Genomic DNA, 18,406 nt, shown 5'->3' on the forward strand with positions numbered 1-18,406 from the left:
CCACTCTAAATTGCTCCTTAATTAAAAATAAATGAATTGGGTACTCTAAATTTTAAAGAAAAGAAATCCCAGAGACAGATTGTTCATACTGTCACCAACCCTCGGCATGAGGACAGATGAAAGATAAGACAACTAATACAATATATTTTCATTTGCTGATCTCACTAAGCTGCTATCTTTTTCTTCCCAGAATTACCACCTTTTCCGTGGATGGGAGGTAAAGATTGTGCGAGCTACCATTTATGCTCTGATCCGTACATGAGATTGATCTTCCTTCACAGGCCACCTCTGTGGTTGCATGTTCAAATGGACTTATTCTGACATTAGGGCTGGGTTCTGGCTGGACGCTGGTCATTAATCTTTGCAGTGTGTGCAGTTTTCCTGGTTTTGCTTAATCCGCTTGTGATTTCTGAACAAAGATTGAACTCCCACCAGGTGCTGATTCAGTTCCTGTCTCAAGTTGCCCTGAATTGAGCTTGGCATCATAATCAGACGGCTGCAGTGTAGAACTGGATGCAATAGTATCAGGAGAAGGAGACAACCGTTTCACACTGTGATTAGGAGCAATTCCTTTACTCGGGATTTCGAGTGAATTGGAATTCTCTACTTCAGAGGGTTATCTTATTGGAGTGGATGATCTTATTGTGTTGTGAAGCAAGACAAAGGACCATCTGGTCCACTCCTATACCAATTTCTTATGTCCTTATGTTCTTACGCGATATTAATACTGCTCCTATCTAACCTGAAAGGCAATGTTCCAATTTCTACAGGAAATTGGATAGAAGGGCATTGTTTTGCAGCAGCCTTGTTCTAATCAGTTTTATTGATGTGTTTTGACCCCTTGGGACCGCTTCTCATAAATTGCTGCGTGTACCTAACAGATTGCTCAGCATTTGTTTCAGTTTTGATTCTATGGTTGTATCGCTTCTCCTGAAATACAAAAACGCACCAGAATTGGAAGCATCTGGTACCATGGGGATCATTTTTACTCCGCAGTACCAGTTGGCTGATGGAATACCGGATGGGTTCTGCCAGTTTACTGCCCCAGTGGAGAAGCTGAGAATTACTCTGTCCCTTCTTATCACTTCTCTTGGAAATGTCAAATGGCACTCCTTTTTGAATTGTACTGACTGTTCCATCGGTAAACTGGGCAGCCAGTTTACACAATCAAAAACTGAGTAAATGGCCAGTTAATCTGGTTAGTACTGAGACTTTGAGCAATAGAACATAGAACATAGAACAGTACAGCACAGAACAGGCCCTTCGGCCCTCGATGTTGTGCCGAGCCATGATCACCCTACTCAAACCCACGTATCCACCCTATACCCGTAACCCAATAACCCCCCCTTAACCTTACTTTTTAGGACACCACGGGCAATTTAGCATGGCCAATCCACCTAACCCGCACATCTTTGGACTGTGGGAGGAAACCGGAGCACCCGGAGGAAACCCACGCACACACGGAGAGGACGTGCAGACTCCGCACAGACAATGACCCAGCCGGGAATCGAACCTGGGACCCTGGAGCTGTGAAGCATTTATGCTAACCACCATGCTACCGTGCTGCCCCGAATGTTGGCCCGAGGACACAGTGATAAACTGCCTCATTCTTCTTCAAATAATTCCGTAGTGTCGTTAACATCCACCTCATACCCACTGTGTCAGTTCAATGGAAAGCTTCCTGAATCGCCCTCCATTTCCCTGTCTTTTCTGTTTTTGCTTTTTGACTTGCAGAGCACACAGTTTTACTTGTAGAAACGAGAGTTTGTTTTGTCTCGACTCGTTCTGACATCACTTTGATTGTGCTTCGTTCTTTGTGACGCCCAACCAGAAAGATTGGCCTTGTAACGAAATTGTGCGGTAGCTCTGTGATAAAACTTTGTGCCTGAGCTGGTTCCCAGTGCTCGTCGAATTCCCAGGCTTAAAACCCAGCAACGGGTAGAGTGAGTAGGTAGGTGTTGGTCATCTCAAACTCTGCACTTTTTTCAGCGAAGAAGGAAGTGCCTGAACTATACAGGCGAGGAGCTGTGAGGACATTGTTCCTTGTTTCTAGCTATAAACTCAGCTAAGGCAGCATTTGGGATGCTGGATTGGGAAAGGGAAAAACTTGTCACTGGTTACTGCCCTGCTTCCTCTGATACACAGCAGCGTGTTATTGATGGGACACAAACAGCTCTTTGAAAGTCATTCAATTCCCTGGTCAGCAACTTTGGAAATGTTGTTGCCTTTTAGAAAAAGAACAAGCCTTCTAATTCCACGCCAAAGCACTTTACATCCAGTGAAGTACATTTGAAGTGTAGTCATTATTATAGGGAATGCAGTAGCCAATTTCTGCAGAGAAAGCTGCCACAAATAGCAAGGTAACAATGATCAGATTGTTTTTTTTTAACTGATATTGGAGAGAGCTCTCCTGTTCATTTCTGCATTGAGACTGAGTGACCTTTGCAGTCCAGCTGAGAAGGCAGCCAGGGTGTTGGTTTAACACCTCAACCTGGGATGGTACCTCTGACAATGGAGCACTTGCTGCAAACTGCATTTAAGTGTCAGCATTGATGTTCTGCTGAAGTCTCGGGACTGGTCCTTGAATCTATGACCTTCTGATTCAGAGGCATGGAATGGTATCAGTGAGTTTGAGGTTTTGTATTGCAGCAAATGACATTTACTAATGGAATCAACCTTTATTTATTTAAGAGCAATTTAATAATGGTCTGTAGTGGGTAAAGGAAGGTGGGATTGTTCTCCTTGAAAGCAGGGAAGGTTAAGTGAATATTTGATAGTGATATTTAAAATCCTTAAGCATTTGTAAAGATTAAATAAAAATAAAGAGTTTCCACTAGCTGTCAGGTTGAGAACAAGAGGACACAGATTTAAGATGATTGGAAAAAGAGCTAGAGCTGACATGAGGAAAACCATTTTTATGGGCAGCACGGTGACGCAGTGGTTAGCACTGCTGCTTCACGGCACCGAGGTCCCAGGTTTGATCCCAGCTCTGGGTCACTGTCCGTGTGGAGTTTGCACATTCTCCCCGTGTTTGCGTGGGTTTCACCCCCACAACCCAAAGATGTAGCAGGGTAGGTGGATTGGCCACGCTAAATTGCCCCTTAATTAGAAAAAATGAATTGGGCACTCTAAATTTATTTTTAAAAAGGAAAACATTTTTAACATTTTTAATGGGAGGCCTGACGGGAGGTGAATACAGGTTCGATAGTAGCTTCAGAATGGAATTGAGTAAAAATTGAAGGAGAATAAAAATCAGAGATAAAGACGAAGAATGTGGAAAACTGGGACCAACTGGATCGTCCTTTGAGAGCCATTGAATGGGCTGCATGATCTTCCAGTTTTCTCGCACTGGATGATTGTATAAAATGTTCAAGGCACTTCGCTGAGGTCGAAATAGACAAAAAAATTAGCACCAAGCCAAAGAAGGAGATATTAGGAACAAGCTTGATTAAAAGAGGATCGGTGATCTGTGGTCTTGTGTCAGAAAACACAGGTTCAAGCCCGTCCTTCTGGAGATCAAACAAATGGTCTGCTCCAAAATGATGAAAATTGAAGCCTCTATGAATCGACCCAATTCTGCAGCCCTCAGCGTACTGTTTAAATCCAAAAGGATGGCAGTTACCTGTTCATTGAGCTGTGACTCCAAGTCAATATCCATCTCGGCTCACTGAGACCTGGTTCCCAAATAAGCTGCCTCTCAAAGAGGGAGGTGGAGAAGTTTAAGAAATAAATTTCAGAGTTTTCAGTTCAAGGTGCAGTCAACAATAGTGGAAGGATTAAAATTGTGAAGAGAACTTTAATCAGTTCATAACAGCTCTACAGAAGTGAACCACAGTGACTACATAATCCTGAAGCAGGAAATTAGTGTAGATATTGATACGAGTTCAAAGGAAGTGAAATACTTGACTTTGATTGCCCAGGGGACGTTGCAAACCTCAAGTTGGATTATGAGTGAATGTAAAATAAAATAATTGAATGGAACAAAATAATGAAATTCTTTTGCAATCCCATGCAAGGTGAACTGGAGCACTGAATGGTTGAATTCTTTGCTGATATTTTCTGGTAACTAAACAAACCAGAAACACGTCCATTGTTCACAAAATATCACAAAGAGGCGGGTGAAGGAAAGCCAATTTCTCCAGCCTTTCAATAAGAAACTCACAAACGTTTAATCATGGTAACCAATCCAGAAGGTTATTCCATTATATTTTGTTGTCTCCTTGGAAACCAACAAAATCTTTTATTGCTGGCAATAGACCATGTAGCTGAAGAGTTTCCCATGGAAGAAATCGAAAATGGATGATGGTAGGATGGACTGAGCAAGAGTGGCAGGGAGCCCTGAGTTCTGTTGGCTGACATTAAAATTAAAATTTGTCCGCCGTATCCTTTTTTGCATCTCCAGATCTAGTCTGGCCTTGCAGAGTACCGCAAAGCAGGATCACACTTTGCGTCACTCCTGTACCCGGGCAGTTAATCAACAGTCACGAAGATAAGCTGGTGAGCAGGCACCTCTGACCTGCTGACCACAAATTGAGAGTAATAGTGACAACTCTGTCCTTCTAATAGTCTTTATTAGTAATAATAATCTTTATTAGTGTCACAAGTAGGCTCACATTAAACACTGTAATGAAGTCACTGTGAAAAGCCCCGAGTCGCCACATTCCGTCACCTGTTTGGGTACACGGAGGGAGAATTCAGAATGCCGGGACTTGTGGGAGGAAGCCGGAGCACCCGGAGGAAACCCAGGCAGACAAGGGGAGAACGTGCAGACTCCGCAGAGACAGTGACCCAAGCCGGGTCCTTGATGCTGTGAAGCAACAGTGCTACCCACGTGCGACCGTGCCGCCCATTCCTCTGCCTTCTGCACCTGCTCTCTCCGGTGTTCAAACTAGATTGGGGAGGCAAGTACAGGAGGTGTACAGGAAGAATTACAATGCAGTTATCGATCGGTGTTGTTTGTGAGGCTTCTGTAGCATTACATCTTGTGATGAATGTAGGAATTTCAGGTGTATTGTATTATGTGTACTTGGCACAGTAAAAGCCTGGGTTAGTGTGTGTATGACTGCTGCAAAAGTGTTTTTTCAATCCTGGTTTGCAAGAGTGCTAGGCTTTTTTGGGAGCCAGAGGTGCAATTAAAGCATCATAAAAGTTTGGGTTACTCCCAATGGGTCAGTATGGAGGAGAGTTTTGGTCGGGGGTCAGGATTGAAGTCGCTCGAGACAGGGCCACTCCCGATGGCCCTGGGGAGATACTCAGGGAGTCCGGTAGTAATAGCTTTGTTGAGAATTTGGAGGCAGTTTCGGCAGAACTTCGCATTGCGGGCAGGATCAAGGGAAATCCCGATTTGGGGGAACCATAGATTTGAGCCAGGGAAGTGGGATGGAAATTTTCGGAGATGGGGGGAGAAAGGAATAAGGACACTAAGATTTATTTCTTGGGGGTCGTTTTGCGGGATTGAAGGAGCTGGGAGAGAAGTATGGGCTGGAGCAGGGGGAAATATTTAGATACATGCAGGTTTGAGACTTAACCAGAAAGGAGATACAGAACTTCCCAGTAGAGCTGGCTTCCACATTGCTGGAGGAGGTGCTGACGACTGGGGGGCTGGAGAAGGGGGCAGTATCGGCAGTTTACGGGGCTATTTTGGAGGAGGAGAAGGTGCCGATAGAAGAGATCAAGGCAAAGTAGGAGGAAGAGTTGGAAGAGGGTATGGAGGAGGAGTTCTGCTGTGAGGTGCTCCGGAAGGTGAATGCCTCCACCTCGTGTGCGAGGTTGGGGCTGATACAGCTGAAGGTGGTGTACAGAGCGCACCTTACAAGGGTGAGGGTGAGCCGGCTCTTTGAGGGGGTATGTGTGAACATTGCGGGAGTGGCCGCGCAAACCACATTCCTGTGTTTTGGTCCTGTCCAAAGCTGGAGGATTACTGGAAGGAGGTGTTTAGGGTAATCTCTAAAGTGGTGCACGTGAAACTGGACCCGGGCCCTCAGGAGGCCATATTCGGGGTGTCGGGCCAGCCGGGGTAGGAAACGGGCGCGGAGGCAGATGTTGTAGCATTGTTTGATGGTGACTTGAAAAAAAAAATTTAAATACCTAATTTTTTTTCCCATTAAGGGGCAATTGAGTGTGACTAATCCACCTGCTCCGCACATCTGTGAGTTGTTGGGGTGAAACCCACGCAGACACGGGGAGAATGTGCAAACTTCACAATAATCTCAATGCCAGAAAGTAAACAGCAAATTGGAGCAAAACTAATTCTGGCCCTGTTTCAAGGTTGAGGGGGCAGCTTTATTCCAATTTATGGTTGTAAGGATTTTGTTCACAGCAAGTGTTGGCCAAGAGGAATGACCAGAGCTCATGACTTTTTTGACAAGCTTTCAGTTGATGAAACTCTCATCCATGCCGTTATTACCTTTCTACTCAAATCTTCCGATGCACAGATGGGCTTGTTTCCTTAATTCTACCCTCCATCAACATGACTGCCCAAGTCCCAACTCACACTGAGTCTTATTCACCCATTATCCCTGTGCTTGCTGCAAAGCATTGGGTCCTTATTGTCATATTTTAGAATCATAGAATGGCAGCAGTGCAAAAGGAGGCCATTTGGACCATCGAGTCTGCATCGACTCTCTGAAAGAGCCTTGGCCCACTCCCCTGTAAACCAACCTAACTTTCGGATACTGAGGGACAATTCTGCACGGCCAATTCACCTAACTTGCACATCTTTGAACTGTGGGAGGAAACCGGAGCACCTGGAGGAAACCCACACAGACATGGGGAGAACATGCAAACTCCACACAGACAGTCACCCAAGGATGGAATTGAGCCCGGGTCCCTGGCCCTGTGAGGCAGCAGTGCTGGCCACTGTGCTGCCTGTTTCATTTTCTTTCATAATGTTCCTGTGAAGCTCCTTGGGACATTTCATTATGTTAAAGGTGCTTTATAATTATATGTTGTTGTTGTAGCCTGATAGATTAATAATGTGGAAGTCCCCTCCCATTTGTCAATCTTGTTACAATACGATAATTGGTTGATGTCTGACAGTAGCTGTTTTCTGTTTTTAGGGAGATGTCATCAATACTCAGTGTGGATACCAGACACTACATAAAGAGGTGAGCAATCAGTTACATCCCGAACAACAATTTGCCTTCCAACAATTTGCCTTTCCGATATCCAGATGTCAATGCTTTTATTTCCAATTCCCAGCCTTTTGGACTTATGTAGTCTTCTGTGCTCAGTAACTTTGCTTGCCATCATTTAGACCTGTCTGGATATCACATGGGTGACCTTCTGAGCAGCAACTCTTCTCTTTCTTGATGCTGAGTGGCAGTGGGCTGTTCAGCTACAGAAGCAGCACAGCCAAATGCAAAATTCAGACGGGAATGTGGGATGGCAAATAGTAAGAGCACTTCCATCTTCTCTGATTGGTGCAATGATCCCAATGGCAGTCGTCCTTCGGATTAAAGGCAGCCCAAGGATTGAACGTGGGCTGTTCGCAATGAGTACAGGTTAAATGCAGCACTGGGGAAGCAGTTCACTGCTCTTCAAAGTGGTTAACACTGTTGCTTCACAGCGCCTTGGGTCATTGGCTGTACGGAATTCGCAGGTTCTTCCCGTGTCTACGTGAGTTTCCTCTGGTTTCCTCCCACAAGTCCTGAAAGACATGCTTGTTTGGTGAACTGGACGTTCTGAATTCTCACCTGTGTACCCGAACAGGCGCCGGAATGTGGCATCCACGGGGTTTTCACAGTAACCTCATTGCAGTGTTAATATAAGCCTACTTGTGACACTAATAAATATTATCTGGTTTGCAATCAGTAGCTAGTGGTGTCCCTGAGTGGTGTCCCTCAGGGATCCGTGTTGGGCCCACAATTGTTCACAATTTACATTGATGATTTGGAGTTGGGGACCAAGGGCAATGTGTCCAAGTTTGCAGATGACACTAAGATGAGTGGTAAAGCGAAAAGTGCAGAGGATACTGGAAGTCTGCAGAGGGATTTGGATAGGTTAAGTGAATGGGCTCGGGTCTGGCAGATGGAATACAATGTTGACAAATGTGAGGTTATCCATTTTGGTAGGAATAACAGCAAACGGGATTATTATTTAAACGATAAAATATTAAAGCATGCCGCTGTTCAGAGATGATGTGGAGATGCCGGCGTTGGACTGGGGTGAGCACAGTAAGAAGTCTTACAACACCAGGTTAAAGTCCAACAGGTTTGTTTCAAACACGAGCTTTCGGAGCACGGCATTCACCTGAAGAAGGAGCCGTGCTCCGAAAGCTCGTGTTTGAAACAAACCTGTTGGACTTTAACCTGGTGTTGTAAGACTTCTTGCTGTTCAGAGAGACTTGGGTGTGCTAGTGCATGAGTCACAGAAGGTTGGTTTACAAGTGCAACAGGTGATTAAGAAGGCAAATGGAATTTTGTCCTTCATTGCTAGAGGGATGGAGTTTAAGACTAGGGAGGTTATGTTGCAATTGTATAAGGTGTTAGTGCGGCCACACCTGGAGTATTGTGTTCAGTTTTGGTCTCCTTACTTGAGAAAGGACGTACTGGCGCTGGAGGGTGTGCAGAGGAGATTCACTAGGTTAATCCCAGAGCTGAAGGGGTTGGATTATGAGGAGAGGTTGAGTAGACTGGGACTGTACTCGTTGGAATTTAGAAGGATGAGGGGGGATCTTATAGAAACATTTAAAATTATGAAGGGAATAGATAGGATAGATGCGGGCAGGTTGTTTCCACTGGCGGGTGACAGCAGAACTAGGGGGCATAGCCTCAAAATAAGGGGAAGTAGATTTAGGACTGAGTTTAGGAGGAACTTCTTCACCCAAAGGGTTGTGAATCTATGGAATTCCTTGCCCAGTGAAGCAGTTGAGGCTCCTTCATTACATGTTTTTAAGGTAAAGATAGATAGTTTTTTGAAGAATAAAGGGATTAAGGGTTATGGTGTTCGGGCCGGAAAGTGGAGCTGAGTCCACAAAAGATCAGCCATGATCTAATTGAATGGCGGAGCAGGCTCGAGGGGCCAGATGGCCTACTCCTGCTCCTAGTTCTTATGTTCTTATGTTCTTATTATTATTGTGTGAGTCATTACATTGAAAGCTTTCTTTCTGGGCCTGGGGTTTGGAAGGATGTTAGGTCCTTGGAGAGGGTACGGAGGGTACTGGAATGATATCTGGGATTAGGGACTTCAATTACATGGAGAAACTGATAAAGCTGGGGATGGCCTCCTTCAAGCTGAAAAGGTTAAGGGAAACCCGGAGAGGTTTCCAAAATCATGAATGGTTTTGTCAGAATAATCCAGGAGAAATTATTTCCCGTGGCAGACAAATCAGCATTAGAAGTAACAATGGTCATTGTTAAAGAATCAAGGCAGAAGGTGAAGAGACTTCGTTTTCACTCATGAGGTGTTATGACCTGGAAGGCATTGTCTGAGATGATTATGCCAGGCAGGCAGCACAGTGGTGCAGTGGTTAGCACTGCTGCCTCACGGCGCCGAGGACCCCAGTTCGATCCCGGCCCCGGGTCACTGTCCATGTGGAGTTTGCACATTTTCCCTGTGTCTGCGTGGGTCTCACCCCACAACCCAAAGATGTGCAGAGTAGGTGGATAGGACACGCCCAATGGGCATTCACAACACACACAGAGGTGACACTACCACAGGGGCATTACACCAACCCATATAAAAGGACACAGCGCACATGATCTTCCTCTTTCCAGTGGAGACACTTACTGAGTACACAGGGTTGATTGAACACATCACACCCACCACCTGGATTGTAGCTGCTTCCTTGATGTGCACTCTGACAAAGGAACGTTCAGACTTGGAGATAGCTTTAATACATTTATTAAACTGTTAACGATTCTCCCACTTGGATTCGACTCTCCTGTTAATCCTGCGATAGCTACTCAGACTATCTAACCAGTCTTCTATAATCCACGTGGTGGGTGTGATGTGTTTCAAATCAACCCTACACACTGAGTGTCTCCACTGGAAAGAGGAAGATCATGTGCGCTGTGTCCTTTTATATGGGTTGGTGTAATGCCCTCCTGTGGTAGTGTCACCTCTGTGTGTGTCGTGACTGCCCATTGGTCGTGTCCTATCTTACTGACCTATTAGTTGAATGTCTGTGTGTCATGTCTCTGGTGCTCCCTCTAGTGTCTATCTAGTCTATGTGTATTTACATTAACCCCTTGTGTGTTTACAGTGATGCACATCACCACACGTCCCAGACACTCTGCCCTTGGCCTTTGACTCAACATCTTGGTAATTTCTCCTTTTCCTTTAGGGACTGCTCCCTGCAGTTTTCTTTCCCAACTTGCTATCTCACTTAAGATCCTGAAGCCACTCATATTCATTGTTACTCTAACTCTAGAGCAGTTCATCTAAGGTTCCCTCAGCAATCTGCTAGTGTGTCCGGTTAGAGAGATTTAAACTGTTCCCTTCACCTTAGAACGTAATCTCCAACTGAATTGAAAAATGCTGTTCTGCCTCTGTGGGCTCCTCTCTCTGGACCCCTGTTGCATAGTTTTTCTCAACTTTATTTTTTAGCTTCCCAAAACCACTTCAATGGTCTTAAAGTCTCATCAAAAATACAGGTATACATACAGCTCCAGACTTCCTGTCCCCACTGTAAAATGAAACTGGACCCAGGTCTCACATTTTTCAATCCACAAATAAAGAATAGAAAATAAAATTCAAGTACACACTTATTCCGAATACCCACAAATACAACTTAATTATCTCTGGGCAGCACAGTGGCGCAGTGGCAGCATTGCTGCCTCACGGCGCTGAGGTCCCAGGTTCGATCCTGGCTCTGGGTCACTGTCCATGTGGAGTTTGCACGTTGTCCCCGTGTCTGCGTGGGTTTCGCCCCCACAACCCAGAGATGTGCTGGGTAGGTGGACTGGCCATGCTAAATTGCCCCTTAATTGGAAAAAATACATTCAAAATTTTTTTTAAAAACTATATTTCCTAAATGCTGCACCAAATATCGTTCCTCAGTCCTTCAATATATCATGCTGGGTCTAAAACAATTGAGTTGCCAGCGATACTCTAATGCAGAACATAATGGAGACCAATAAAATACAACGTGCCCTCATGGAACAGGGAAATAATGCATACAGTGTCTACCAGTTTGAGGGTTTATTGCATTTGAAGCAAAGTTGGCATAATTGCATAAAAAGCCTTGTCAAATTGCACTTGTGTTGAAATCTGCTGCCTGGATATTCATTGATATTCTTGGGGCGAGCACTAGATGTATCAAAACGGAATGTTATTTTTTGAGCTTGTATAAAGTGAGAACAACAGTGCAGTGCTTCTCTGATTTAATTTGTTTCCTGGGCCCTGGGAATTCCAGCTGTTACAAAAAAGAAATAATATATATTCTGAAGATCCTCTCAATTTTCACATATTAAATTGTTTTGCTGTTGCTTGCATTACTCTGACTCAATTTTAGCAGAAAGAATATTACTGAGAGGGAAATTTGATAAAGTCCTGATCAAATTCATCTTCAGGTTGCAGAATTCCTGCTGCGCTCCCAATTCCTCATAGCCAGCCACAGCTTCAGTCATACATGACATTAGGGCAGCCACTAATTGGTAATAAATGAGAAAACATGGCAGCAATGGAAGTACTTGATACTTGAGCTACTGTAAACTGACCTGTTTGTTTACCTTGACCCAGCTTGACAGTATTTGTTATGTTCCTATAGCCTTGTTTGGTAGTCATAAGAATTAACAAGGGAGCATGTATTAATCCACGGGAGGCAGGAGTTCCGTCACCACACCAATATTTATTTACAATAACGATATTACAGGAGCAGAGACAAACAGTGCTGCTAGCAGTCCAGTCAACTTAAGACTGGCTCACAAAGCCTATACAGGTAATTATATGGGCCCCCTCAATGAGCTGTCATTGAGGGAGCTCCTACTCCAATTGGCCAACCAATAAAGCCAATTGGGGTTCATTACACCCCTCCCCGCCAAGGTCCGAGGAATTCCTGCCAGCTGGCATTCCTCTGAGCTTCTTCCTGCTCCTCATGTCTGGGTCTGTCACCTCTGTGTCGTCCGCCGGGTCGTTCTCCGAAGTAGGCGGGGTGTACCTTATAGGTGCCCGTCTTTTCCTTGACGACCTCCTTGGAAGTTGTTCTTCCTCCTCCTCGGGGAGAGGTGTCGCGGCGGCCTCGTCGAGTGTGTCCATCTCCGACTCTGATGACTGGATGACGGGGTCTGGAGAAATTGCTCGGGGCTGGGGTGTGGGTATCCTTTACGTCTGGGCTATCCCAGCTTGAGGCGGTCCTGCTTCACCTGCCTCCAGGTGTGGTTTCGCTGTCCTTATTTGGTCTAGGTGTTTCTTCAGCACCTTACCTCCTATTGAAACCTCATAGGATATGGGCCCTGTTTGGGACTCTACCGTGCCTTTGAACCACGTTGGTCCATTCCCATAATTCTTGACCCAAACCGGTGCCCCCACCTGGAAATGTCGCTGCTGCCGACTATTATCATGCCCCCTGCGTTGGGTCTCCTGTTGTTTCTCCACTTTCCCCGTTAAATTTGGGAAAAGGAGACTCAGCCTCGTTCGCAGCTGCCTTCCCATTAAGAGTTCAGCTGGCGGTATGCCCGTTGTGGAATGCGGTGTGGTCCTGTAATCAAACAGCCAGCGGGAGAGCTTTGTGTCTATTGACGCTGCCGGCTGCTTCTTGAGTCCCGCTTTAAGTGTCTGGACCGCTCTCTCTGCCAGGCCATTGGTCGCTGGATGGTAAGGGGCCGTTTTGATGTGACGGACTCAGTTTTCCTTCAGGAATTTTCCAAATTCCCCACTTGTGAATGCCGTTCCGTTGTCCGACACCAATACCTCCGGAAGTCCATGTGTTGCAAACGAGGCCCTGAGCTTTTCAATTGTCGATGCTGTGCTTGCCGCGTTTACCCGGTGGACGTCCAACCATTTGGAGTGGGCGTCCACTATCACCAAAAACATTGAGCCCATGAAAGGGCCGGCGTGGTCAATATGCAGGTGGGTCCACGGTCTGCCTGGCCATTCCCACGGATGCAATGGTGCCGCTGGTGGCACTCTTTGCCCCTGTTGGCACTCCTGGCACCGACGTACCAAGGCTGCTATGTCTGTGTCCAAACCTGGCCACCAAACGTAGCTTCGAGCTAGCATCTTCATTTTAGACACCCCTGGGTGTCCGTGATGTAACTCAGTTAAGATTGCCTGACGGCCCTGAGCTGGCACGATTACCCGGGCTCCCCATAATAGGATACCATCTTCTACGGTTATTTGGTCCCTTCTCTGTTGGGGGAGCCTCAGCCGGTACTTCCCTCTGTCTCCAGTTAGTCCTGGCAGACTTGGGGGCAGTTCTGGGGTTTTCCTTTTTCCCTCTATTCCTCAGGTTTTTCCTGAGAGCGGCTATCTGGTAGCAGGACCCATTGTGGTAGTCCCTCTCACAGGTATCTACCTCCATTGGCGTGCCCTGTAGTTCCTGCGCCCCACATGCTGCCTTTTCTAGGGACAGTGCGAGCTGTAACGCCTGCCTGCAGTCTAGCTCCGTTTCCACCAACAGGCGTTTCTGTATTGTGAGGTCGTTTATACCACACACTAACCCAGGGGTGGGCAAACTTTTCCGTGCAAGGGCCACATTCAGAAATTCACAATTCACAAAGGGCCGCATAGTATATTAAGTAAAATAATTACTTCACCCGGTTGTGATTCTGGGCGCCTCATATAGAACATAGAACAGTACAGCACAGAACAGGCCCTTCGGCCCTCGACGTTGTGCCGAGCAATGATCACCCTACTCAAGTCAACGTATCCACCCTATACCAGTAAGTAACCCAACAGCCCCCCCCCCCCCCCCCCCCCCCCCCCACATTAACCTTAAAAAAAAAATTTCTTTTTTTTTAATGACTTGGTGGGCCGCAGAAATACCTTTGGCGGGCCGCATGCGGCCCGTGGGCCGTAGTTTGCCCACCCCTGCACTAACCGGACCCGAAGCATTTCATTTAGCGTTGGGCCGAACTCACATTTTTCTGCCAGCCTACTCAGGCAGGTCAAGATGTTCGTGACTGACTCCCTGTCTTGCCGCTTCGCTGTGTAGAATCTGTACCTACGCAAAATGAGGGGTGGTTTTGGGTCGTAGTGCTCTTTCACCAATTCCGTTACTTCTTGGAAAGTTTTCGTGTCCGGCGCATCGGGATAAGTCAGACTACGTATAATGGCGAAAGCGGAGGGGCCGCACGCCGACAGCAGGATAAGCTGTCTCTTTGTCCGTCAGTATATCATTTGCCCGGAAGAAGTAACACATTCTCTCCACATACTGGGACCAGTCCTCAATAGCCGGATCGAATGCCTCTAACCTCCCAAAAAACGGCATTTTAAAAATGGCAAGGCTTACCCTCCGAGTGCGGCAGCTGGTCTCCGCAAAATTCGTAGTTTACCTCGTCGCCACTGTAGTAATCCACGGGAGGCAGGAGTTCCGTCACCACACCAATATTTATTTACAATAACGATATTACAGGAGCAGCTACAAACAGTGCTGCTAACAGTCCAGTCAACTTAAGACTGGCTCACAAAGCCTACACAGGTGATTATATGGGCCCCCTCAATGAACTATCATTGAGGGAGCTCATACTCCAATTGGCCAACCAATAAAGCCAATTGGAGTTCATTACAGAGCCTGTGAACCCTCAAATGTCAGATTAGGCTCAGTAGATAACACTTTTGTCCCTGAATCATAAGGTTAAACATTCAAGTCCCACACCAGAACTGTACGCAGGTAATCCTGACTTGTAGTCCAATGGGATGTTCCCTTCTTCTCTTCAATGTGGACATACCAATCATGTGTAAGGATTGGTGAAATAATAATATGGGTCTTTATTTGAAGATTAGACTGTATATATAGTATTCACCATGAGGCTAAGTATAGTATATCTAATCTCTACCCTGCTGCTTGAAGACTGGCTGTAAGTCATGGGACTACTAATGAAAAATGAAAATCGCCTATTGTCACGAGTAGGCTTCAATGAAATTACTGTGAAAAGCCCCTAGTCGCCACATTCCGGCGCCTGTCCGGGGAGGCTGGTACGGGAATCAAACCGTGCTGCTGGCCTGCTTGGTCTGCTTTAAAAGCCAGCGATTTAGCCGAGTGAGCTAAACCAGCCCCTACTACAGTAAATCTGTCAATGTATGCAATGATTGACTGCAGTTTAATGACCTTAATGGTGCATGCAATCATATCATAACAGTGTAGTACTGAAGGGGTGCTGCATGTCGGATGCCCCCTTTCTATCTGACCTCTCAAGTGGAATTCTAAAAAGAAATTCCATGGAGATCTTGCTGAAGAAGAGAAGGTGGGAGGTCTCCTGACTCAGGAGAGAAAACGATTCTCTCTGAGCCGCATCTGATGGAAAGACTTTCAGGCTCCAGGGAAAAGTTGATAAGAGAGTTTTGCAGAGCAACAGAGCTGAAGGAAACGTGTGACCGCAGTGAAAATGAATTGGCTGGATCAAAGGCACGTTCTCTACATGCCGGTAAATGATGTCACACCGCAGGTGAAATTGTTTCTTGGGAAGAAGTGACAGATCTCAAACAGAAGTTCAATATAACGCAGGTATCAGGAACAGTAATGTAATAGTAATAACTTTCTCGATAGTGCAGTCTGCTGGTTGCTGTAATTGAGGTGAGAGGTGCTCTGAGTTTTATGTTTAAGCCCACTGCAGAAACATGTGAAATAATAAGTTTCAGTTTCAAATAGCTGAAAACAGTCCTCCTGGTCTTTACACGAAGCAAACAAGATAAATATTTCACCAGAAACCTGGATGGTCAACTTTGAACATCACCTTAACTGCTTCGAGCAGTTGGAAATCCCTCCTGTTCTTGGAAATGTGGACCTATTGTAAAATCCACAAAATCGGGGCTCCACTGGGAATCCATCGATGCCTTTCCAGATGCTCGCTTACATGTGTGTGTGTGTGTGTCTAAGTGTGAGTGTGTGTGGGTGTATGTAAACATTGTGTGTAAGGTGTGAGCATGCACATGTGTGTTTTTGTGTGTGTGTGTAAATGTTTGTGTACCAGTGTTTATGTGAGTGTGTGTAAGTATGTATGCAGGTGTATGTGTGTGTGTAAGTATTTGGGTGTGTGTAAGTATGTGTGTGTAAGTATTTGGGTGTGTGTAAGTATGTGTGTGTAAGTGATAAGAAGGTTTTGTTTGTTTGTGTCTGTGAGTGTAAGTGTGTGCAAGTGTTTGTCTCTGTGGGTGTGTATACATTTTGTGTGTAAGTGATTGTGTGCAAGTGTTTGTGTGTGTGTATGTTTTTTTGTGTAAGTATTTGTGTGTGTAAGTGTTTGCTTATACATTTTGTGTGCAAGTGTTTGTGTGTACGCAAGCGTTTGCGTATGAGTGTACGTTTTGTGTGCAAATGTTTGTGCGTGTGCAAGCGTTTGCGTATGTCTGTACGTTTTGTGTGCAAGTGTTTGTGTGTATGCAAGCGTTTGCGTGTGAGTGTACGTTTTATGTGCAAATGTTTGTGTGTGTGTGCCACATTATTACAGTTATATTTCTTTGCGACAGTTTGAATTGCAGCAAAGAAGCTGATGGAACCTTTTTTTTTAAAATAATTTTTATTGAAAGAGTTTTTCCATACAAACATTTGCCCCTGCTATTTTTTAAATTATATACAACACAATCCCTCTAGGCAAATATCCCTCCCTCGCCCGCCCTCTCGCGCGCACCAGTCCTCCCCCCCCCCAAGCAACAACTTAACAAACAAGGCAGCCTACAGTTTCAGACATGAGCAGCGAGCAGACTTGCCCGCGTTACAGTCGTGCATGTCCCCCCACGACCATTGCTGCCCCCCCTCCCCTCCCCCCCCCCCCTCCCCCCCCCCTCCCCTCCCCCCCCCCCTCCCTCCCCCCCCCCCCCCCCCCCGGGTTGCTGCTGCCACGACCCCGAACGTCTATCTCTGATCCAAAAAGTCAAGGAAAGGTTGCCACCGCCTGGAGAATCCCTGTACCGACCCTCTCAGGGCAAATTTGATCCTTTCTAGCTGAATATAGCTAGCCATATCGTTAATCCAAGTTTCAACGCTTGGAGGCCTCGCGTCCTTCCATTGAATTAATATCCTTCGTCGAGCCACTAGGGACGCAAAGGCCAGTATTCCGGCCTCCCTAGCCTCCTGTACCCCCGGTTCTACCCCGACCCCAAAGATCGCAAGCCCCCATCCTGGTTTGACCCTGGACCCCACCACCTTCGACACCGTCCTTGCCACCCCCTTCCAGAACCCTTCCAGCACCGGACATGCCCAGAACATATGCACATGGTTCGCTGGGCTTCCCAGACATCTGACACACCTGTCCTCACCCCCAAAGAACCGGCTCATCCTTGTCCCCGTCATGTGAGCTCTATGCAGCACCTTAAATTGAATGAGGCTCAGCCTCGCACACGAGGAGGAAGAATTGACCTTCTCCAGTGCATCCGCCCACGTCCCGTCTTCTATCTGCTCTCCCAGCTCCCCTTCCCACTTGGCTTTCAGCTCCTCCCCTGATGCTTCTTCCACCTCCTGCATTATCTTGTAGATGTCTGATATCTTCCCCCCTCCGACCCAGACCCCCGAGAGCACCCTATCACTCGCCCCCTTACTGGGGAGCAGGGGGAACCCCTCCACCTGCCGTCTAGCAAATGCCTTCACTTGTAAATATCTGAACATGTTTCCCGGGGGGAGCTCAAACTTCTCCTCCAGCCCTCCCAGGCTCGCAAACCTCCCCTCTATAAACAGGTCCTTCAGCTGCCGTATGCCCACCCTGTACCAGCTCTGAAATCCCCCGTCGATGTTCCCCGGGATGAATCTATGGTTCCCTCTTATTGGCGCCGCCAACAGACCTCCCATTTCCCCCCTGTGTCGCCTCCACTGCCCCCATATCTTGAGGGTGGCCGCCACCACCGGGCTCGTGGTGTACCTCGTGGGGGGGAGCGGCCATGGTGCCGTTACTAGGGCCCCCAGGCTTGTGTTGCCACAGGACGCCCTCTCCATTCGTTTCCAAGCTGCCCCCTCCCCTTCCATCATCCACTTGCGCACCATTGACACATTTGCCGCCCAGTAATACCCCGAGAGATTGGGTAGTGCCAGCCCTCCACTGTCCCTACTCCGCTCCAAAAAGACCCTCCTCACCCTTGGGGTGCTGTGCGCCCACACGTAGCTCATGATGCTACTCGTCACCTTTTTGAAGAAGGCCCTAGGGAGGAAGATGGGCAAGCACTGAAATAAAAACAGGAACCTTGGGAGGACCGTCATTTTGATTGACTGCACCCTCCCCGCCAGCGACAGCGGTACCATGTCCCACCTCTTAAATTCCTCCTCCATCTGTTCCACCAGCCTGGAAAAGTTCAACTTGTGGAGGGTCCCCCAGTT

General features: G+C 46.8%; 1 protein-coding gene across 1 annotated transcript in view; it reads left to right on the plus strand.

Moving 5' to 3' along the window:
• zgc:110329 (uncharacterized protein LOC550500 homolog) overlaps positions 1 to 18,406 on the plus strand; it is a 213,665-nt gene that overhangs the window by 148,096 nt on the left and 47,163 nt on the right. Inside the window, exon 6 of the mRNA XM_038785594.1 lies at positions 7,059 to 7,106. Coding sequence (XP_038641522.1) covers positions 7,059 to 7,106 — 48 coding nt within the window. The remainder of the gene's footprint in view (positions 1 to 7,058; positions 7,107 to 18,406) is intronic.

The sequence above is a fragment of the Scyliorhinus canicula genome, chromosome 26, assembly GCF_902713615.1.
Source record: "Scyliorhinus canicula chromosome 26, sScyCan1.1, whole genome shotgun sequence".
In the NCBI taxonomy this organism is placed as follows: domain Eukaryota; kingdom Metazoa; phylum Chordata; class Chondrichthyes; order Carcharhiniformes; family Scyliorhinidae; genus Scyliorhinus; species Scyliorhinus canicula.